At 37.1% G+C, this 24928-nt stretch overlaps 1 protein-coding gene across 1 annotated transcript in view; it reads left to right on the top strand.

Moving 5' to 3' along the window:
• Nucleotides 1–23922, top strand: part of LOC116512905 (N-acetylgalactosaminyltransferase 7-like) — a 30390-nt gene extending 6468 nt beyond the window's left edge. Inside the window, 3 exon segments of the mRNA XM_032223586.1 lie at nucleotides 18183–18646; nucleotides 23737–23783; nucleotides 23786–23922. Of these exon segments, the coding sequence (XP_032079477.1) occupies nucleotides 18183–18646; nucleotides 23737–23783; nucleotides 23786–23916 (642 nt within the window). The 3' untranslated portion in view covers nucleotides 23917–23922.
• Nucleotides 23923–24928: the final 1006 nt, after the last annotated feature.

The raw sequence follows: 24928 nt of genomic DNA, 5'->3' as shown, positions 1-24928 counted from the left end.
CAGGCAGGGCATGCAGATGCTAGAAATGATGCAATGGTGCAATGACACAGGGTCCATGAGAATCATTGGGGTGTAACAAGAGGGTGATGGTATGGGTCAAGAAGGGGATCTCAAAGTTGTGTGAGAAATGAGCCAATCATGGGTAGCATGAATTCGGAAAGCGATGCTGTGAAATTCAGGAATAGTCTGTGAGGGAATGGTGTGGGGGATGCACAGTGAGCCAGGGATGTGGGTCAGGAAAGGTACATTTCTTCACATTTTGATGGCCCCATTGGTTTTTTTCTTGGAAGAGGAGGATGAGCCAGAACCAGGGCTATCAGACATGGAGACCCAGGGGTCCCAGGAAGCCGCCTGAAGGCGAAAAACAGCCCAACACGAAACCCTGAAGTTCGGAAACGGACTTCCAGGTTGCCTGTAGGCCGCCTCCAGAGGGTGAAAAGCAGCCCAATGCGCAAACTGAAAGTATGTTCCCAAACTTGCAGTTTGCGCTTTGGGTTGTTTCTTGCCTTCCAGAGGCTTCATGAAAGCCTCTGCAGGGCGAAAAACAGCCAAAAATGAAGGCCAAAGTCAACTGGCCAGTGCACGCATCCACGCTGGAGCTCATAGGGCAATGCCTTGCCTGCCCTAACAAATGGCTCCATGTGCCATAGGTTTAGCCATCACGGCCCTATGATGTACTGTTTTGCCCAGTTAATGGACATCAAAACATGAAGTTTATAGCTAATTAAATTGTACTACTATACTATGAATTTTCTGTTATTATAATTGTTAGAGCTGGGACATCGTGGCTCAAATTACCACCCATTAAACTTAACATTAGTTTGATTATTTAATCATTTTTAAAATTTGTTTCCTTACACTGACAATTCAGTGTATTAAGGTTCAGTATTGTGTGAACTTGGATGGTCTTGTTTGCTCAAACAAATCATAATTATGATTTTTTTTTTTTAAACAGAACTTTTTTATTTTTCTTTAAAAAAAAAACACAAATATGTCATCATTTGTCAATCATTAAGACATTGAAGTACAATTTTTTTTTGTTGTGTGTGCCCCTCCCTCCCTCCACCCCCCCACCCCCCCCTCCTCCTTCCCCCCCCCCCGACTTCCCAGAACCCATACACGGTATGGATTTTTAACTAACACAGTCTAAAATCTATTGAGAAAAAAGAAATAAAGAAATTAATGACATTCTAGATTGACCTTAGCTTCTTCTTACTGAACTGACTTTTAACAGTTTAAATCATTTCTGATCTTAAGCATAGGCTAACTGGAATTTCTTAGTCCCGTATTTATTTTGTATATAGTCAATCCATTTTTTCCAGTCTCGTTTATATATCTCATTTGAATGATCTTTGAGATATGCCGATATTTTAGCCATCTCGGCTAAGTTTGTTACTTTCAATGTCCATTCTTGGATTGTAGGCAAGTCTTCCTTCTTCCAAATATTGCGCCACCAACAGTCTTGCTGCAGTTATCAGGTGCAGAATCAAATTGGTCTCTACCACTGTAAAGTCAGTACATATACCTAGTAAAAATAACTGAGGAATAAACTTTATCCTTCTTTTAAAAACATTTTGCATGACCCACCATATTTTTATCCAAAATACCTTAACCTTTTGGCAGGTCCACCATATATGATAATATGTAGCATCGAGAGAACCACACCTCCAACATTTAGGCTGTACATTCGGATACATAGAAGCCAACTTTTTAGGATCTAAATGCCATCTATAGAACATCTTGTAAAAATTTTCTCTCAGATTTTGAGCTTGTGTAAATTTCACATTTCTTACCCAGATTCTTTCCTATGTATCCAACATTATTGGTTTCTCAATATTTTGAGCCCATTTTATCATACAATCTTTAACTAATTCTGTTTCCGAATCCATCTGTATTAATACATTATATATCCTCTTTATATGCATTAAGCTTTGATCTCTTATTTGTTTAAACAGATTATCCTCAACTTGGATAAAACCAATTTTTTGATCTATTTTCCACCTAGCCTGTAATTGCCCATACTGAAACCATGTTTGAACTACCTTCTCCTCTTTTAATACCTCTAAAGATTTTAATTGTAATACCCCCCTTTCCGAGGTAAGAAGCTGTCTGTAAGTAATTCTGTCCTGTTTTTGTGCTGTATTCATATTTTCAATTGCGTGTCTAGGAATTGCCCACATGGGTATCTTGTCATTTAATTTATATTGGTATTTCTTCCAAACCCGCAATAAAGCATTTCTTAAAATATGACTTTTAAAATTCTTATCCAATTTTTTGTTGAATAACAGGTAAGCATGCCAACCAAATACCAGATCGTGTCCCTCAATATTCAATATTCTATCATTGGTTAAATGAGTCCAATCACTAATTACAGATAATGCCACTGCATCATAATATAGTTTTAAATTAGGTAGTTTCAATCCTCCTCTCTCACGTACATCTTGCATTATTTTCATCTTTACCCTCGGCTTCTTTCCTGCCCACACAAATTTGTTGATACCCTTCTGCCATTCTAAAAGGTTTGCATCTTTTTTAAGTATAGGTAACATTTGGAAAAGAAATAAAAATTTTGGTAAAATGTTCATTTTCACTGCCGCTATCCTACCCAGCAAAGATAAGTGCAATTTCTCCCATTTTTTCATCTCTGTCTGTATGCTATGCCAAAGTGGTTCATAATTATGCTTATATAATTTCCCATTTGAAGTTAAAATGTTAACTCCAAGATATTTGACTTTTTTAACTACCTCACATCCTAGCATCACTCCTAATTCTTCCTTTTGTTTAATATTCATATTTATAGCTAATATTTTGGTTTTTCCTAAGTTTATTTTAAAACCCGACACTTGACCATATTGATTAATCGTATTCATTAAAACCATACTGGATTCCTGCGGTTGTTCCAATATTATGACCAAATCATCCGCAAAAGCGCGGACTCTATATTCTTGCTGCCTAATCTTGATCCCTTTTAAACCATCCAAGCCCCGTATTTTATTCAACAATACTTCCAAAGTTATAATAAACAATAATGGGGACAAAGGACAGCCCTGTCTTGTACCTTTTCCAATTTGAAAAGAGTCTGTTAAATTTCCATTGACTATAATTTGTGCTGTTTGCTGTTGGTATATTGCTTTAATTGACTGTAAAAAATTATCTCCTATCTGCATTTTTTGCAGTATCTTCAGCAGAAATTGCCAGTTAACTCGATCAAAGGCCTTCTCAGCATCCAAAAATATAAACGCAGCAGGGATCTGGTTGTTCTTTCCCAAATATTCTAATGCATTAATAATTAATCTAACATTACTTTTCATCTGTCTCCCTTGTATAAAACCTGTTTGGTCCATATGTATCAATTGTTGAATGACCAACATTAACCTATTTGCTAATATTTTAGTAAAAATTTTATAATCTACATTCAGTAATGAAATAGGTCTATAATTTTTGGGTTGAGTAGTATCTTGATCTTCTTTGGGTATCAAAGATATAAACGCTGTCTTCCAAGATGGAGGGACTTTACCTTCCGTTTGAATCATATTAAATAATTCTCTAAGAGGTTCTACCATTTCTAACTGTAAGTTTTTATAGTAAACCGCTGTCAAGCCATCTGTACCTGGTGCTTTCCCTGACTTTAATTGCTTAATTACCTGCAGGATTTCCCCCGAGGTTATTGGTTGATTCAATTTTTGCCTGTGTTCTTCTCTAACTGAAGGTATTTTCTCTTTGTCTAAATATTTGTCTATGTCTAAACCATTAATTTTATCCCCTTTATACAGTTCTGTAAAAAATTCCCAGAAAGCCTTTTGAATCTCTTCCTGTTGAAACACCTCCTTCCCTCTGTAAATCAGTTTAGATATATTTCGAGTTTTCCTTTTTTTCCTAATCTGATAAGCTAACCATCTGCCAGGTTTGTTTGCATTACAAAAAGTATTGTGTTTTGCATATAATAAATTAGTAGCTACCTGGTCAGAGATCAACATGTCAAATTGAGATTTTAATATGTTAATAGCTTCCTTTGTATCGTCTGGGTTCATTGTTAACTCCAGCTCTTTTCTCTTAATTTCCTCTTCCAGTTCTGTTCGTTTTAACCCTTGCTTATTTCTATGTGTTTTATTTATATTCATCAAAACTCCTCTCATATACGCTTTGCTTGCATCCCATACAAATTCCATAGATGTACCCTTATTCATATTCAAAACAAAATATTCAGATAGTAATTTTTTACAATCATTAATATACTTTTCATATCTAAATAAGTTTTCATTCAATCTCCAAGACCTTCTTGCCTGCACTACCCTTCCCAACTCCATCCAAACTGGGTTATGGTCCGAAAGGACCCTAGCTGCAATCTTTGTTTTCTTGACCCTAGAAAGCAAATCATTAGTGGTTAGGATAAAATCAATCCTTGAAAGGGATTGATGCCTGTCCGAGAAGAAAGTGAAGTCATATTCCTCTGCATTTCTTTCTCGCCAAATATCTCTCAATTCAAAATCATCCATAATGTCAAAGAAAGATTTGGGTAACTTTGCTCGCATCTTGGTATTTAGGCGGGAAATCTTCTTATCTCTCTTAGTGTCTATCACTCCATTCCAGTCACCCAATAGTATACAGGAACTATAGTCCCACTGTACTAATTTAGCATGAAGATTTCTATAGAATCTATCTTGCTGTTGATTGGGAGCATAAATTCCCAAAAGTAATGTCTTTTTCCCTTCTAAGATTAAGTCTAAAGCAATATATCTTCCGAAGGGATCTGCTTCTATTAATTCAGCTTTCATATCTTTTCTTAAGTATACAACTATACCATTCTTCTTTTCCATAGCAGAAGCTGCAAAATGTTGACCAAGTTTTGAGTTGATCAAATATTTTTGATCAGTTGACTTGATATGAGTTTCTTGCAAACAAATTACATCGTTCTTAAACTGTTTGAGATAATGAAATATTTTCTTCCTCTTTTGTGGAGAATTCAGTCCGTTGACATTCCATGTTAAAATCTTAGTTGTCATCTTTGGTTGGTTGAAGCATTTTTAGAGCTTCCTGCACGGCCTGTTTAACCTTAGGTCTAGCTCCTCCCACTGCTTCCAGATTTGTTATTGTAGTTCCTTGATCGATGGCCGATGATTGTTGATGCTGTTGCTTTTTAGCTTGTTTCTCCATACGTCTAGTAGTCATGCGGCTAGGTCTTAGTTCCATAGCACCTTGCACTTCTAGAGAAGAGAGATGCTCCATCTTGTCTGGTGGTTGTGTAGTTTGCTGTCTATCCTGTCCTTCTTGTGGTCTTTCTCTGGGTCCAGATGGTGCAGGGTGTCCGGCCTTCAATATATTATAATAAAAATCTCGGGCTTTCCATACAGAGTTGAGGCGGTACCTTTGCTTATCAAATGTAAATATGATGCCAAATGGCGCATCCCATCTATACTGTATCTGACGATTTCTGAGTTCTTCGACCAAAAAAGCGTAGTCTCTCCTGGCTCTTAACATTTGAGGTGGTATCTCTTTCAAAACAGCCAGGTCTTGACCGCCAATTTGAAGCTTAGTGTTATAAGACACTTGCAGTACCATATTTCTAAGCTCTCTTGTAGTAAAATATATAACGATGTCTCGAGGAAGCTGCTTCTGCTTTGCCAGCCAGGAGTTAACGCGGTAAGCTTTGTCAATTTGCCAGTCTTGGTTGGTCCCTGGTCTTCCCATCAGGCGATCAAAAGCTTCTGATAGGATCTGTTTCAGGTTCTCCTGTTTCTCCTCACGCAGCCCCCTTACTCTTAATGCGAACTCCATTTGTCGGTACTGTATCATAATAATTTCTTTTTCAGCATTTTCCACTTTTTGTTCCACCACCTCTGTTTTCAATGTCAAGTTAGCATTGGCATCATTAAGAACCTCTAGAGTATCTTCCATTCCAGAAATATGTTCTGTTAATACAGTTACAAGACTCAGCATGTCGTCTCTAATTTTATCAACCTTAGCGTCAAATTTCTCATACAGCTCCCGTTTAAGTCCTTTTATTTCACTTTTAATTTCTTCTTTCATTTCTTTTATTTCCTCTTTTCTCTCCTCTCTATTATCTCTAAACTTATCTTCCATTTTAATTGTCTGTGCATTAAGAGCCTCGCTTAGATTACTCAGGAAAAATTCTTTCGTTAACACATCCCCAGCAGGGGGCGTAGGAAGCGGAGGCTGCAGCTTTGTGCCAGGCACTGAAGATGTGCCCCTGGAAGTAGAGGGTGACGACTTCAAGTTAATATTTGGTTTTGAGGCCATTTCAAAATTTATCTGCCTGCAGTTAGTAGAACTCTATTGCCTGAATATGCAGCTTTACGTAAAGAGGCTTTTATTTTGAAGTTTAAGGCTTGGCAAAACTTTCAGTGAGTAAACATTGTATCAAAACCGTTCAGCAGATTCATCACCATTTAACTTCCAAATAAGCAAAGTTAATGAAGGAGTAAAATTCTTCTATTGTGAAACCAAAACATATGATAAGCAATCTCTTTTGTTTTGAATTCTTGTGAGGATTAGCAAAAAGTTCGTTATTACCGGAGAAACCAGCCTGCTCGGCGCCATTTTAAAAGCCTCTAAGTAAATAATTTTTCGGAGGAGAAAAAGAAAAGAAGCTAAAATGTTGATAAACAATTATTGTCCACGCAGTAAACGGATTCAGCTCGTGATAAGATTAAATCAAACAAAACTTTGAGCAGAGTGGGGGAGACTTACTTTGTCCCTGCACAAGGCAGTTTGAAGTTCCCAGCACGGACAGCCGTTCTGCCTTGGGCTAGCCCCCCTTTCCTTGCAAGCACAAAAGCTGCAAAAATCGAAGAGCATTTGCCAGCAAAACAGTTTCTTCTTTCCTTCTTGCCTGAAGGATAGGAAAACCTGATAAGACGTCAGATGGAAGATCCTCTAAACAGGTACGTAGCCAGGAATTCGGAGGCAGCTGATTTTTTGCTGCCTCCACCAGCAACTCCTCCCAGGAAGTCCCATAATTATGATTTATTGACTTATGACACAGTATAAATGCTAACATTACTCTTTCATGTAAACTACTTTCAGATGTTTTCTATGAAATGTAGTCAATTTGAAACAGATATTGAAGAAAAATTGTTACTAGGGTGACAAGGGATAAAAAATATTTTAAGTCCACAACAGGCGCATAATACTCATAAGCAGCTCAATCTGACATCTCTTTAATTCACAGAACTATAAATAACAGGAAGAAATATAACATAATAAGAAATGCAACATTCTGTTATTATAGCTGGTCTCAGTACAGGTAGTCCTCAAATTACAATGACAAACTGGGACTGGAATTTTCATCACTTTGTGATGCTGTCTTCAAAATCAAAAGGACTCCTGACATTTCCAACCCAAACTTTCACTGGACAGAGGCAACATAAATCCTTCATTGGATCCTTCCTGAAGATTTTAACTCCATTCCTACAGCCCAATGAGGATTTGCTCCCAGTGTACCCTTTCAGGGCTTCTCCCCACCTCAAGCACCCAAGCTCTTTCCCTGGGACTTCATCCACTTAACAACCCAGGAAATTACTTAATGACCACAACTCAGAGTGTTGGCTTTGTGGTTGTTGATGGAAGCAGTCATGTACATGTCTTGTTTAAGGCCTGCTTTGTTCAGCGACCAAGATTCCAGTCCCTACCTGTATTGTAACTTTATTGATATGGCTGTATGTAATTCTCTTGGTAGCAGTGCAAAAGTAGCTTTTTATTAATGCCCAAGTGTTTTTTAGAGGATGGTTTAGCCCAATGATGGTTAACCTTTTTGGCACTGAGTACTGAAACTGAAATGCACGTCACAATGCCAAAACCCGGAAGAGAGTAGCTGGCCGGTGCACATGCACTCAGTGCCCAACTGCTTTTCCAGGTTCCATCGCGCGCATGCGTGCCAAACAGCTGGTTCAGCATGCATGCACACCGGCCAGCTACTGAGTCTCCTGGGTCCTGGTGCACACATGCTTGTGGGCCAGCATGTGCACGCTGGAACCCAGAAGAGAGCAGCTGGCCGGTGCAGATGCGCGCTGGACAGGCTGGCACGCTGGAACCCAGAAGAGCAGCTGGTGACGGCGCACATACTCACAGAGAGGGCTCTGCGTGCCACCTCTGGCACGTGTGCTATAGGTTTGTCATGATGGATCTAGCCTATAGTCTGGGGTTTCCTAAAAAAATCTCTCATCCCAGCTGCTTCCAAAGCTAAATAGTGATAGTCCTGTGCTGCCACCTGCTGAGGCAAGGACTATTGCAAACACAAAAATTGAATAAATTACATTTCTAAATAGAAAGATTTTAAAGTAATTGCCATAGGATGAGGACTGATGGGAAAGCTTGTATCTGCCTAAGTCCATGTCTTTCAGTAGGCAACTTTCTAGGTAATGTTTAAATCCCCAAGCGAAGTTTCTATTCCTTAAAAGATTTTTGTATGTTTCTATATGGATTGAAAATATCATTGTTATGATAAGAAAATGCATTATGGTGATAAAGGATCATAAATGTATGTTTGGAGGCCTTACTTTCTGTCTGCCACCGCTGCCCTCCACCGCCCTTCCCCTATTTCTTTCATTCTATATGAGTCTAATAGCACTCCTTTGCACTTCATCTGATTCACTGTGTGGTCCTTACCCATTCATGTATCTAGTTTCTCTTATCATTTTTATATGGTTTAATCAATCAGAATAGAGCTGGAAGGTACCTTTGGAGGTCGTGTAGTCCAACCCTCTGCTCAAGCAGAAGACCCTATACCATTTCAGACAAATGACTGTCCAGTCTCTTCTTAAAAACCTCAGTGATGAAGCACCCACAACTTCTGGCAGCAAGCGGGTCCATTGGTTAATTGTCCTCACTGTTAAGAAGTTTCTCCTTAATTCAAGGTTGCTTTTGTCATGAATTAGTTGCAATCCATTGTTTCTTGTCCTGCCCTCTGGTGCTTTGGAAAATAAATTGTTCTTCATATGTTTTAGTCTCCAGGCCTTTAATCATCTTAGTTGCTCTTTGCACTTTCTCCAAAGTCTCAACATCTTTTTTGTAATGTGGTGATCAAAACTGGATGCAGTATTCCAGGTGTGGCCTTACTAAGGCTTTATAAAGCTTCAAGTGATTTTGATTCTATGCCTCTGTTTATACAAACAAGGATTGTATTACTGTATATACTCGAGTATAAGCCTAGTTTTTCAGCCCACTTTTTGGGCTGAAAAAAGCCGCCTCGGCTTATACTCGAGTCAGTGAAAAATTTGCCCGAAATGGAGGAGAAAAAGGGGCGGGGCCATGCCGCTGGGTGACACTCGTGAATGGCCCAGTGCCCCTGTGAGTTTCCCCTCCCTCTGTGTCAGTTTGCCGCGCAGCGCGCACCGTACCATCCCCCCTCCTCACGTTCTAATGTAATGCAGGGCTGTCTTACGATTCCCCTTCCTCCCCCTCCTGCCACTCTGCAACGATGTCCCACCTCCTCCTTGTTATGGCAAGCAGCCACATAGCGATGTCCCACCTCCTCTGGTACAGTGATCCAATGATAGGAATCACTGTGCCGTGTGTCATAGGAGGCGGGACATCGCTCCCGCGGCTGCACGGGACATCATCACAGCGGGACATCAGCATCATGAGGTGAGTGAAGTATTTCATTGAATACACCGCTAGTTTACTGTTTTTCTTTGAAATAAATATTCAAAAACATTATTGGTATCTATTTTTATTTTTGAAATTTACCGGTAGCTGCTGCATTTCCCACCCTAGGCTTATACTCGAGTCAATAACTTTTCCAGTTTTTTTGTGGTAAAATTAGGTGCCTCGGCTTATATTCGGGTCGGCCTATACTCGAGTATATACGGTAGGTTTTTTTGGCTGCTGCCACACACTGTTAGCTCATGTTTAAGTAATCATCCACTAGTATTACAAAGTGCCTCTCACAATTATTGTTTTTGAGCTTGGTTTCCCCTAATCTGTACTTGTACCTTTGGTTTTTCCTACCTAAGTGTAAAATCTTGCTTTTCTCCACTTTAAATTTCATTTTGCAAGAACTTGTTCAAGTCTGTCAAGATCTTTTTGGATCTTGAGCTTGTCTTCTGAAGTGTTTGCTATTCATACCAGCTTAGTGTTGTCTGTAAATGTGATTTCCTTCTATTCACTCATCTAAGTCATTAATGAAGATATTGAAGAGTACTGGACCTAAGAAAGAACCTTGTGGTAGAGCTTCAGGTTATAGAAATCAAACGGGGGCTGTAAATAACAGCTTTAGTAACTAAGCATTCCTTCAGATGTATCCCATTCAATTTCTCCTGCTACAATACAGGTAGTCCTTGAGAAATGACAGGCTACTTAATGATGGTATAAAGCTACGACCAACACCCCAAACTACTTACAATCATATTTCTAAATTAAGATATCTACAGTGTCTCCATGGTCCTTTGTCCTTACAACAGACCAGAGGTGGGTTCCTACTGGTTCAGTCCAGTTCTACCAAACCAGTAGTGCTGCCTTCGAACAGAGAGCGAACCAGTACTATGTTTTTGTTAAAAGAGGGCCCGCCCGCCTACCCACCCCTGGGTTATACTTACTTTTATTCCAGCTGATCCAGGGCGGCAGCTTGAATTGGCGCTCTCAGCTGTTTTCCCTTTTTTCTGGCCAATTTTTGTTCAATTGCGCCCACCACACAGAGCACATCTGGCACACGTGTGTGCACAGCGAACCAGTAGTAAACCGATTAGGAACCCCCCCATTGCAACAGACCACTGGGATACTGTAGTATTCCTGTCTCTCTTCTCCCTCATCTTCTCCTGAGAGGACCAACAGTGCTCAGGCCTGCTCCCCATGTCTCCTGGAAGTGGTCGCCATTTTTGGAGTCCCAACAACTTGTCTGACTGCCTGTAGAGGAAGTCTACAGTCTAGCTTCTAAGTCCTAACAGTCAGTCAGATGGACATCTAAAGTTTGCAGACACCCAGCATCCTTCATTTTGTTGCATAAGTCTCTAGTTTTGGAGATTAACATTTTTTTTTCTCCAGTTAAAGGGAAAAAGCTGCAGGAAAATTTTTCCCCTTGTTTGCTTCTTTCCTCTATTCTTCAGCCCTGAGACAAGGTTTTTAAAAGGGTTAGAAAGTAGAGGTGGACTGTTTAGTTTTGGCACCTAATTGAGATGTGTTGGAGGGAGATCAACAAGCTTTTTTTAATTTTGTTTATTGAAGAAATGTGGTTTTGTGTGAGGGAGAGAGAGATTAAGCAAGAGAAAGGTTTTGGGACTCTTATCCTGAAGCTGCTGCCTTTTATGCAACGGCTTGCTTCTAGCAGGAGGTAGGAAAGCTTTCCAGCCTCCTGATAGCCAGCTGATTGGTGCAGAAAGCTCTGAAAGGCTAAAGAAATGGTCCTTTCTGGGGCACCTTGGCAGGGGGAAGGACTGAGGAAAGTTGGGAAAGACAATCATGGCCAGCGTATCCTTCCCCATTTTTTCTCACTGGCAAGACAGTCAGTTATGCAGAAGACTGGCATGTGAGGCACCTGAGGGGCAGGAAGCGGTGCATGGCATATCTTGGGGTGGGGGAGACCTTGAGAGTCCTGCAGCAGGTGGGCTTGTGCCTACACTAGGCCTCCAGAGTTTCCCCCATCCCCAAGCTCCACTTATTGACCTGTATATTCATTTAACGAATACACTGGTAAAAGAAGGGATGACTGGTCATTTCACTGTCTACTAAACTTTTAAAAAATGCCTTACATTTGACAGTTTCCTATGATATACAGAGCAGGTGGCTTCAGTTTCACCTCTTCACTATGCTTTAAAACCTGCATGAATACATTTACTAAATGGTAATCATTTTGAATATATACCACTTTGAGATTCAGCATAATTTTCTTCAGTCTCATGATGACAAATGGATTGTGGATGATATTCACTGAAGATGTCTTTGGTTAAACATTATGCGGATTGGAGAACATGGTTCTGTTGACAGGAAGTATTGAGGTCAATAGCAATAGCAGTAGACTTATATACCGCTTCATAGGCCTTTCAGGCCTCTCTAAGCGGTTTACAGAGAGTCAGCATATTGCCCCCAACAATCTGGGTCCTCATTTTACCCACCTCGGAAGGATGGAAGGCTGAGTCAACCCTGAGCCGGTGAGATTTGAACCGCTGACCTGCTGATCTAGCAGTAGCCTGCAGTGCTGCATTTAACCACTGCGCCACCTGTGGCGATTCTAATAGCTTTCCTTTTGGAATGGTAATACTTGGAGAGAAAAGTTTCAGGTATATATTGAATACTTTTCTTCAGGTACATAGACAATATCAAAAATGTAATGTTAGATCCTAAGGATTTAGATTCTATATAAAAACAGATGAGTAGGGAAAAAATAATTAAACTTAGCCTTTACTGCAGGGTCACATGAACATAGTGAATGTAAGTGCCACAAAACATGTTGCCTTTCCAATAAAAAGTTTTCTCACAGTTTGGGAACAACTAATTTATAAAAAGGATCAAATTTTCTCAGAGCAAACTTCAGTGTTTCAAAACAAATAAACTTAAAATGGATTTGGGGAAATTTGTGAGTAGAAAATAGAATTTAGGACAGAAGGAGCATGAAAAAACAACAAAAATAAGTGTATGAATTAATTTTAAAAAATCTGTTGCAAAGTTCCTGAATGTCGATCACAAGACCATGGGGATTCTACAGTGATTGTAAATGCAAGAACGGATTATAAAGTTACTTTTTCAGCATGATGTAACTTTGAACACTTGCTAAATGGGGCAGTCATTAAGCAAAGTTTAGCTGTAAGTCATTACAGTGAGGAGCAATATGTTTAACAGATACAAATTAAAAATATCAAATTGACTTTCAGTGAAGATTTTTATAAACCTATAACCTCATTATAATACTCTCATGTTATGTCAAATACTTTAGTCTGCATGGAAACAGGAATGGTTCTTTTAAAAGTAATAGCCTATATTTGGCAATTTTTTATTGGCTTAACATTTTCTGATGCTTCACTGATTCTGTTAATTGTCCTTGATGTCTTTTCATCAAGGTGGAAAGTAAAAATCCTAGACAATTTGTGTTATAGCAGTCTCTCTTTTCTCAGCTATCTATAGCTGTGATAGCATGCAGAGCCCTCTCTGTGGACACATGTGCCATTGCCCATGGCCCCAGGGGCTCCTTTATGCCTTCCCACTCTTGCCATTGATTTCCAGGGTCATGCAGAAGATTCTGCGGAAGGGGGCGGAGGTAGTATTGATTGCCCCACATTGGCCTTGGAGGCCTTGGTTTGCCGACCTCCGATCCCTGTCAGTGGAGAGGCCCTGGAGAATCCCTCAGGAAAGGATCTCCCACAAGCAGGGGTTGCTGGAGCACCCGGACCCTCAGTGGCTGCAGCTGACCACCTGGCACTTGAGCGGAGCATCCTAAGGGAGGGAAACATCTCCCCCAGAGTTATACAGACCATCCAGATGGCACGCAGGCTGTCCAAGGAATGTATCTACAACTCCACGTGATGCGCCACCAGGAACCAGTTCAAGCCACAGTCCCCCAGGTCCTGGACTTTTTTCAGGTGGGCCTGGACAGAGGGTTGGCTCTTAACACCATCAGGAGACAAGTATCTGCAATTTTGTCGGTGCTTCTACCCAGTAGGTCTCAGACACTGACTCACCACCCCCTGGTCAGGCGGTTCCTCAAGGGGACTTTTAACCTTAAACCACCCACGGTACACAGGTACCCTTCCTGGGACTTGCACAGAGTGCTGGATGCCCTAACAGGTTCCCCCTTTGAACCGCTTTGTACAATATCCCTCAGGTTCCTGACACTCAAGGTGGCCGCCTTGGTGGCCATTACCTTAGCCAGGCAGATATCTGAACTACAGGCATTGTCCAACAGGGAAGATCTACATGTGTTCCACCAGGACAAAGTGGTCCTTCGGGTAGACCCTTCTTTCATACCCAAGGTATGCAATTGTTTCCATTAGTCACAAGAATTGATACTACCAAACTTCTGTCTGGACCCTTATCACTTGCTACAGAGGAAATGGCACACTTTGGATGTGAGAAGGGCCCTGAGGATATACCTCAAGAGGACTCAACCGAGCAGGAAGTCAGAAGCCCTGTTCGTTTCGTTCCAGCCCAGGTCCTTGGGGAACAAGGTGACTGCTACCACCATAGGCAGATGGTTACGCACCTGCATTGCAACGGCCTACCAAGCACGGGGGCTGCAGACACCGGGGCCGATTACTGCACATTCCACACAAAGCGCGGGCACTTCAGCAGCCTGGGCCACGGAGTGGATGACACATTGAGTCTGATAGAGTTCTTTGTCAAAACTGGGAATACCTGGCAATAGGGGCATGTCTTAAAGAGCTTATGGGACTCAGTTCAACCAATGAGAGAACGAGGTCAACCCATCCTATCCTGGATACTCTTCCCACACTATGAGAATAGGCATATCAGGTAAGTACCAACACCCTATTGTTTATTGGTCAATATCATTAACTTACTACATAAAGTATTCCATCTAATATGACAAAGCTGCATCATACACCAAAGATTTGGTAATCCCAAGATTTAAAGTAGTTTGCACAATGGAAAGAAAAATCAGAATTGAAATATCTCCTGGTTTCTAGAATGACATGGTTTAGTTTAGTGAAAGAAGGGAAAAAATCTTCACAGGTTGATAGGTAAATAAAATGGAGTGGGAAGAAGGGAACATGTACAATCATGTGAAAAAGTAAACACAACCTATTGACATTTTAAAACCTTTTTAGCATATTTCCACATAGATATATATTTGATCTTCATTTGGACAAAATTTTTAAAGGATATATAACAAATGCAATGTACCATTTACATTTGAAATCCATTGTGTAATTTAAATAAACATACATGTAAATTTGCATCTGGAAAAAATAAGTAGATTTATCACTATCTCAAATATTTAAAATTAAAATTAGATGCACCAGCTAAGATTCAAATATGACCATTGTTAGAGACCATTCGAAGGAACTTCAGGCATTTAATTTAATTTGATTTGCTCTTTGTTGCTAAAGTGTGTGGTGTCACCATATGACTTCTAAGGCCTTCAGAAAGAAGGTTCTCAATAGCTATGAGAGTGGGAAGAGATTTTAAAAGACAAACAGATGGACATCATCATACAGTTATCCAGAAGACCATCTACAAGTGGAGAAGATTTCAAACCACTGCCACCCACCCCGGGCCAGGCTGTTCCATACAAATTCAGCTCAATAGCAGATGCAGGATGCTAAAAGTAGTCTTTGAGAAGCCCAGAAGGGTCTATTTTTCCTTGAAAGGGAATATCATGTCTGTTCATTACTTGTTGAATAATTTTAATTTTTTACGTGACTATACCTATGCACACCTCCCACGTTCTTCGATTTCTGGAACTCTCAAGGCCTCGGGTTGGGGTGCTTATAAACCCTTTGATTATTTCTTTTTTGCATATTGGTTAGTGTTAAACATTTATACAGTTTTTATTATGTATTTTAAATCCATATATTGGACTTATTGGATACCCCTAGACTCACTTGGGCTTGGGCAGACATGAGACCCAAATAAAAGAAGAGATTCTAATAATGCATTGAAGATTAAGTATGAAAAGTGGAGTTACCGGTATGTTGAAAGATAGTGGAAAGGGAAAGAAAGATCATAAATGACTGGCAGTGAATGGGCTAGAATCTTGAACAGAGCATTCCATATTAATTCTTTTGCATACCCATTTATAAATAATACCAATAACAATTTTTTCAAAGTCATCTTCCTTGCTTTAGCAAGATAGTCGCTTTCACACAATTCTATTGACCCAGGTTGATGGTGAAAATATGGAATTCATATTATCTCTGTAGCATGGCAATTGCTTTGGATATTTGATTATATTTATTTCTTCATTTTTGCTTGTATAATATAGTGAGGTTTTTCTTTATGGAGTAACTATTACTAATTACTGTACTCAGCCATTAAAAGCAGGCTTCTACTGTGCTTAAATATAACCATCTACTAAATAAAGATATTATTAAATTAAGATTTATTCTTTGTATTTTTCCCCTCTCTGTTTGAATTGATTCTTGAGGTTCTCAGAGGGAAACTCATTTCTTAGCCAAGGAGAGTGAAATGTGCTATATGTGCAGAAATATTATTTTAACAAATCTGTAGGAGCTTTTAAATTTTAGATTTCTTATTTTAGCAGCCATGGAAATAATCTTGTGCCAAGGAGTTAACATGATTTTCAGAAAAACTGCTTGAATACTCAACTTTAGAAATATTGAATGTTATGCAAAGTTGAAAATCAGCGGAAGGCATTAAAAGTTGAAAATTAATGAAAGGATTGATTTTTATTCACATGTATACATTATTACACAAACCATCTATGAGTTTTCTAGTATTATAAACAAGACTTTCTCAGTGTGATATTATCCATTTATTTTTATTGTTTTATAGATGAAGCACTTAAGATAAACATTAAAGAAAAATATAATGCAAACAACAAATAACAAATAAAGATTGTTTGGGAAATAGGATCTTGCTTTAACAAATATTGCAAGGCTATATTTGTCACCTGATTTATTATTATTTTCTACACAGTTTATTACAAATGTCTTTATGCTATTTCAACCAATTGAATATAAGTAATTTGCAAAGCAAACATGTTGCATTGCTAGAAAACATAGTACAATACAATAGCAGAGTTGGAAGGGACTTTGGAGGTCTTCTAGTCCAATCCCCTGCCTAGGCAGGAAACCCTATACCGTTTAAACACATAATTGTGCAAATATATTCAGAATAACCTCATAAATTCAAAATAACCATGCCACCATTCATTTCAAAGCTTCCTCTATTTATTTGTCAATCTTCAAATGATAAACTAGTTCTTATGCTTTATAAATAAAAGTGAAAGTGCATATTTAATTTCTAAAATTAAATTAATTAAATTCTAAATTTTCCTATAAAGAGCTCGTACAAACAGCTCTACCCTCCATTTCTCCTACTATTAATATCGAATAGGGACTTTTGCCATATGCTATCTGTTGACATACTTCTCATCTCCTTCCAATGTCACTCCAAGCTTCTGTTTTGATGTGATGCCTGGGAATTCTTCTGTAAATCAAACAGCTCTCTAGGATTTGTGCTCAAGAAAAAAAGTTTGGAAACTCTTGTTGGGGGCCTTTATTACTTCCACATTTCAGAGATCAATAAGGCTCCTGACAAAGCCTCCCTCTAGATTGGTGGAAACTCTGAAGTGATTAAATTCTGGAGAGCATGTTCCTATGTTAACAATTCAGGTAGAATGGGCGCATGCACAAGCATTTGTTACACAATGTCTGCACAACATGTGGAGAGAAAGAAATAAATAAACAAGGTACAAAACCAACTATGGCACACCCTGCCATACATCAAAAACATTTTGAAAACAGTAGAAAGCAGCTTTCGAGATCTGCAAGTAAGCCCAGAGGCTACCATATGAGGACCAATTATGCATTGCAAAGATTGCTTGGAGATCCTTCCAATGTAATATACAGGATCACTTGCCTGGACTATGTATGATAGATTACAGAACACAAGCAAGCAGTCAGGCAAAGAGATCTGAACTCATTGGTAGCTTCACATTGCAATTCAATTTTTTATAGCTACCAACATTGTTGGATGAGCAGGCACAAAATCAGCCAGGGAAGTGATTGAAGCCTGCAAAATGGATCCCTTGTCAGTCAGAGTGCTGGTTTACCACCAGCTTATCAATGCTTAGGAAGTGAGGCCTTGGCAGCACAAGGAACTAATGCTTAATAGCTGACCATCAACATCCCAATCAACTACTAAAAAGCGTCACACAACCAGGCACTATTTAACATAATATTATGCAGAATAGGACACACAGAGAATAGCCAAAGCACAGAGAGGAATTCCCTGAACATGGGCTCCAACACAATTCCAAAAGCTTGGAAGAAGTAAACCCTTTCCCGGTGACTGACCCAGATTGGTTCCTTCAACTATGTCCTGGGATATGTATATTCACCTTCATTTGTGATATAAAACATGACTGTGAGAAAGTAATTTCTATAATTATTTGCCTGTAATATAGATCTATCTTATCAATTTGTAAGATATTCATATTGATAAATTGACAGTGAAAATAATGTGGAAAAATGAAATTGAAGTTGCCATGTAACTAATTCACTTTGTTTTATATTTATTGTTTGGTGTGTGTGTAGGACTACAAAGAAGCCATCAATCTAATGCCAAACAATAAAGATAATGGTCTAATCCCTGGAAATGACAAATTTAAGCCAGTGTTACCCTGGCCTCATGTTGAAGGTGTGGAAGTAGACTTGGAATCAATTCGACGAAGGAATAAGGCCAAAAATGAGAGATTTCCTCATGCTGGTGAAAAGAATGATCAGCAAAATATTATGCAGAGACAGTATCTTACGTTTAAGCCACAGACAAATATCTACCATGACCCTGTATTGCGACCTGGAATTCTTGGTAATTTTGAACTCAAAGAACCTGAATCCCATGGAGTTGTAGGTGGTCCTGGTGAGGAAGCCAAGCCATATGTTTTAGGATCAGAATATAAAGAATCTATTCAAGCCAGCATTAAAGAATTTGGATTCAACATGGTAGCAAGTGATATGATCTCATTAGATCGGAGCATTAATGATTTACGCCAAGAAGAGTAAGTTTCAGTTCTGCTTCTATTTTATACTTATTCAAGAGTGATATAATATCAGTAAAACTGATGACACCATTCTTATATTGTGTTACTGTGATAAAGATGTAACAGTTTTTGCAAGGTATCCGCCCCACCATAGAAAAAAAATAGAGAATTAAATATTCCTACCACTTATACTACTAATGATGATTATTAAACTAGTACACCACCTGTCTCTTAATCAGTCTAGCAATTTCACAACCACTAAAGAAATAAATGAAATATAAAAAATGGCAAGCACAACTGAACAGAAGAAATGAAGTGAGGGCTGACTCATCAAAAGTCTGGTGAAGAGTCAGCTTTTCATGACCTTTAAACAATAAAAGTGGGGATCATTTGGATCTTAAATATATGGTGTTATGTAAACTAGATAAGTAGCACAAAATTTAATAAAACGAGAGAGAAAAATTGTACAAAATAAATAAATCTGTCTTTAGAATACTCCATCAAACCAAAGTAGTTGCATGTAAAGGAATTCAGAAACTTGCCTCAGTGTAGACAAAATTCAAAGCTCAGGAGCATATGCAGTAATAAAATGATAAAAGCATAGAAGAAAAAATGCTGCTAAACAGAACCTTTAGTTCAAAACCTGAAGTTGATTGGAAGATGTATTACTTGAAAAGACTTAAAACTCAACTATTTTCTGAATAAACTATATTTTACATTTTTATACAAAACGTCCTTTTATAAGTAAACACAGGAATATATAATGACAACATTCCATGCAAAGTCTACATAACCATCTGTTTTGAATGACTTTGAATTCCTACACTGAGCAGAGTTGGACTTGATGTCTACATAATCTCTTACAACTTTATGATTTTACGAAGTAACAAAGTATATGTAAATAATATTTTAAAAATAAACATGACCTGTACATTAATTTTTCCCAAATTTTCAATTTTTATTGAAAAAATAAAATCTTTGCTTCAAAATCTCTGGACATTATACAGTTTTAGTTAGAATTTCAGAATTTATCTTTTATCATGTAATGTATTCTATGTCTTAAAACTTATAATTTGATAATCTACTTTTACCAGATTTTTCTGTAATAATTTTCTTTCTTCTGCAGCTATGTGACTAAACATTAGTAATATTCAATATTTTTATATTGCTTTATTTTTTATTTAATAAGAAGCTAAAAGTTAGTTTTTGCAGGTATACAAAGTAGCCTATCAAAAATACATTTCCAAAATGTTATTTAAAAGTTATGTGCATCATAGTACTGCATGCATAATTGTAGTTCTAATTTCAGTAAAAAAATAATCTGTTTGTAGTTCAGTTTACAAAGCTAGTATTTTATTAGAAAACTTATATGTTAAAATAATATTTAAATTATTGATATTTAAAATAGCAATACCCAGTTGATCTGGTAGTTAAGGTGCTAATCTAGAAATCAGGAGACTGAGAGTCTCGCCTTATACATGAAAGCTGGCTGGGTGATTTTGGACAGGTCACTCTCTCCCAGATCAACCCACTGTACATGATTGTTATTATGAGGAAAATTGGGGAAAAGCGTGTTAGGCATGTTTGCCACCTTGAGTTACTTATTAAAGTGATAAAGTGAGGATAAAATCTAATAATGTAATACACATGCTAGCTTTCAAATGATGGTAAGGCGCATTAGATGTGTTAGAGAAGTATAACAAAGTTAGCATGTGGAAAATTATGACTATCAAGTTGCAAAGCATCCTAATATGGCATTAAATCAGAGGGTCAGCTTCAAGGGTCTTTGGGTTCTGCTAATTTGTGTTGTATAAAGACCTTTACTAGCCATCTTGTTTTGATATGTTTTCGATCTGAAATCCTGGCTTTCTTTCAACTTATTACCTGGGAGCCTTAACACAAGTGTTTCTTCATATATATATGACCAAAGAAAGATTGTCTGACAACTTAGAGTTGTCCTCTTGTAGTGGGAAGTTCCTTATGTCCATATAAAGTTTTCAGTCTGTTTACTTTTCTATTGTCAAAACAATAGAAGATCATTTCATTGTTCAGCCACCTACAATTGGAATTGGGAACTTGCTCTTGTTCCTGGCATAGAGGAAACCAATTGGTCATTTACATTAACCAGAGAATGATCAGCTACAGAATCTTGCTTAAACTTTTTTATTAAGAGAACTTGTTAGAAATAAGACAAAATTACCAGCTAAATGTTTGTTTTTCATTTTTTCCATTTAACATATTTATTTCTATAATACTTTATTTTTGTACTGTGACAATTGAATTGTGAAGGCCTATTTTGTCCTATAGTATAAATAGAAAATATTAGATGCTTCATTAGTATTCAGTAAATAAAAGTAGCCTTAGAGGATATTAATTTTCATTGAGGAAATTATGTCTTTTTCTCTCTAAGTAGATAAAAAAATAAAACAACCTTTTTTATCCTTTTATCAAATATTAATTAATGTAAGGCATTTGTCAACTTCTTGATTATGATATTGTTAGCAAGCCAAATACTTTTTTCAGTGCATTTTTTGTTACGGCTTTGCAGTACTTTATATTCAAAGACAAAAATGTGCTTTTGAAGTGGGGAGTAGATAGTGTAGTGCCAGTTTGCAATTCCTTAAAGAAATTGAATTATACAGGCAAAAAATGTTCTACTGAGTATATAACAATATGCTGCTTTATTTTGTTACAAGAATGATTTTGTAAATACCTACTAAGAGTTTTTTTCTTTTTCTCTCTTTTCTTAGAATACAGTATAGAAGTCTTTAAAACTTGGCCTTTTTCTGAGATTCAATTCTCACATAAACATAAATAATGAGAAATATTTCAAATTCTTCTACTGCCACAAATTCATAAATAGGCATTCAGAGATTTTTCAGAAAGCATGGATTCAATCCTGAAATAGGCCTGTGAGAAATTTTGAAATTGTGGAGACCCAAGATTGTATATGCAGGTGTGGAATGAAGATAAGAATATTTGGGGGGAAAAAACAAGGGTGAGATATAAATAAATAAAAAAATAATAAATAAAAAAATAAATAAAATATTGAATAACCCACTCACTATCTTTCTAGTGACTAAAGTTCTGTTAAAATTGAATCTTTGTTGTAGTAATTAAAGTACTGTTAAAATAGAATATTTGTTCTCATAAAAGATTTAACACTAGGTGGCAGAATGATTCTAGGTTTAATACAAAAAACGTGCATGGAAGTATGATTATATCATAACTACAATATTAGTATTCAGCCTTAAGTGCAAAATAGTTGATAACCACCCTTGCTCATTTTCATATAATTAAAATGAGAATTGGCAGTGGCCTTATGGCTTTTTATAAAGATATTTATAGACATGGTGATGAAAAGTACAATAACATCCTTTTTGATGGTAGTTTACTTGCCACTAGATGTCACTTTTGTTCTGTGAAATAGCAGATGGCTTTTTAATATTAAACTCTAAATGCTTGAAAACTTGCTTAGACAGTGGCAGACATTTCAGTTCAATGATGCTTATGATTTATTTAAAAGAAAATACTTGCCTGATATAGATGTCTTAATTCTTTTGCTTATACCTGATTTTTAAATTCTGGATACTGTGAATAATGGGGAAGAGAAAAATCAGAATATAGAATGTTAGTTAGAAGGGACCTTGGAGCAGGAGACTCTATACCATTTCAGACAAATAGTTGTCCAACTCCAATCTATTGTTTAAAATGTCCAGGGATGGACCTCCCACAGCTTCGGGAAACAGGCCATTCCATTGATTAATTGTTCTCATTGTCAGCAAATTTCTCCTTAGTTCTAGGTCGGCTCTCTCTTTGATAAGTTTCCATCTATTACTTCTTGTCCTGCCCTCAGGTGTTTTGAAGAATAGGTCGATTCTCTCTTCTCCATGCCCCTCAAATACTGGAAGACTGCTAACATGTCACCCATAGTTTTTCTCTTTGTTAAACTAGACATACCAAGTTAACAGAATTTCAGTAAATATTTGTTTGCTTGGTATTAAAATAAAAATAGATACATTGTTAGTATAATGTAAAAAATATAGAAGAGTGAAATATTCAATCTGAATAAACTTGAACTTTCAGACTTTTGAATTTAAAATTCAAAGTCACCAGCTGAGAGGAAGAATGCAAAATTCTTTGTTTATAAAACAGTATTCATAAGAGTATACAGACACAGCAAATTTGGGTTTCGGTAGCACATCTGCTTATGTTAAAACAGATTTTTTAAAATAATAACCTAGAAGTCAAGTCATTGTTTGAGCATACGAATTTCATGTTAAGATGCAGAAATTGATAGAATTGGGTTTTTAGTAGCATTTCTGAATTGAATTAGAAATAGGAATATGTTAGCATGGAACTAAAACAATAATAGCTTTAGGTCAGTAAAACAAAGGCAAAGCTGAAGTAGTTTGAGGTCCTTGATCATATTTTTGGCAACTTCTGTTGGATATTGTCTTGTCTTAGAAGGTAAGCTCAGATCTAATCAGTACTTGGTCACCAGAGAATACCAGGTAGAAAGGCAATGGCAAATCATTGTATATTATTGCTATGTAGTTCCAGTGAAAATTTACCGAAAGAAGACATGGGCAGCTTTTTGAAATTTCAGTTGATTCACAATATGGTACTTAGATTAACTGGTGTATAATTTTATGCTGTAAATAAAAACAGGTTTTCCCTTAATGGATAAACTGCTACAAGGGGGAAAATGGAGTTTTGACCTATTTAATATCCAAGGGACATTAATAAGAATTTCCAACTGATCAATGCTAAATTTTGCAACTATAACTGTTTTTCTAAATTTGTATTTCTATTCAATTTATTCTTTATTGAAATTAGTTTTATTGAAATATTGGTCATAGGTAATAAAATCAATAACAAAATTGAAAAATCAATTGTAATGTAGGTAGTGATGGTCAATCCGAAATGCTTGCATCTACCTCTGTTCTTACTTGACTTGACTTAAGTCTTTAGCGTCGGTACGGCATCGCCAATCCCTTCGCTGTAGAGTCGCATGTATCCCGAATCAACCTCTGTTCGTCTTTTGATTGCATTGTTTAAATTATTAAAAGGAACTAACTGTTTAATAACAAAATTGTCTATTGCAGGTGCAAATACTGGCACTACGATGAAAACCTTCTCACCTCCAGCGTTATAATGTCTTCCATAATGAAGGGTGGTCTACACTCATGCGGACAGTTCATAGTGTAATTAAAAGAACTCCAAGAAAATATCTGGCTGAAATTGTTTTAATTGATGATTTTAGCAATAAAGGTAAATGCATTTAACATAAGTATGAAACCAAGGTTGGATATCATTATCTAGAAAATTTGAGTATCAGAAATACTGAGCTGATATCCAGCTCTTTCTGTTCCTATTTAGAACATAACTTGAGGAATATTGGGCTCTCAATCTTGAGATGTCACAGAATGTGTGTCACTGTGACTATATGAATTTGTGTTCTTTGTATTGCCCATAAATATCATTTAGATTAAATAAGTTAAATACTAGGTCTTTAATATATATCATTATTCAATTATTTTTCACTGCATTATATGTTGCTACAATATGAACTTTTAAATAAGGTTTTAATTCGATAAATGAGATAATTAAGTATTATTTTCAATTTTGAATTGTATTGTGTGAATTAATTTAATTGAATTTGATAAGGAGCATGGTTAATGGATTAGTATTGGTGGATCTATTGGATATCCTAAATCAATAACCTTTTCAGGAACAGTTAATAAAGGTGCTCTTTACTTAACGAGCCCCAAATTTGTTGCTAAGCGAAACAGTTGTTATTTTTCTGTTTTGCCCATTTTATGATCTGTCACAGTTATGTGAATCACTGCAGTTCCTAAGTTAATATCACAATTGTTTAGTGAACATATTCCCCATTGACTTTGTCACAAGGTCACAAAACGTGATCACATGACCTTGGCACAATGTAACCATCATAAATATGAACCAGTTGCCAAGTATGCAAATTCTGATCACGTGAAATGAGGATGCTGTAATGGTCATAAGTGACTTTTTTCAGTGCTGTTGTAACTTCAAACAGTCACTAAATTAGATTTTTTAAAGATATAGTATGAAGAATTTGAGAAAATTATAGCAGTCAAACCATGTAGATGACTAAAGTAAATATGGCTGTAGCAATTTAAATAATACATATTTCAATCATTGCATTTTCTTGCTGAAATAGTGCTTATTGCATTTGGGAGGATATGCTTATCTCCTCCAAAATCCCAATTCGTAATTCCTTGCTACATTGAACAGTTAGAGACTACACAGAATTGT

Source organism: Thamnophis elegans, chromosome 9 (genome assembly GCF_009769535.1).
Source record: "Thamnophis elegans isolate rThaEle1 chromosome 9, rThaEle1.pri, whole genome shotgun sequence".
Classification (NCBI taxonomy): Eukaryota; Metazoa; Chordata; class Lepidosauria; order Squamata; family Colubridae; genus Thamnophis; species Thamnophis elegans.
Note: the sequence above shows the minus strand (reverse complement) of the source record. Positions and strands in the feature narration are given on the sequence as shown.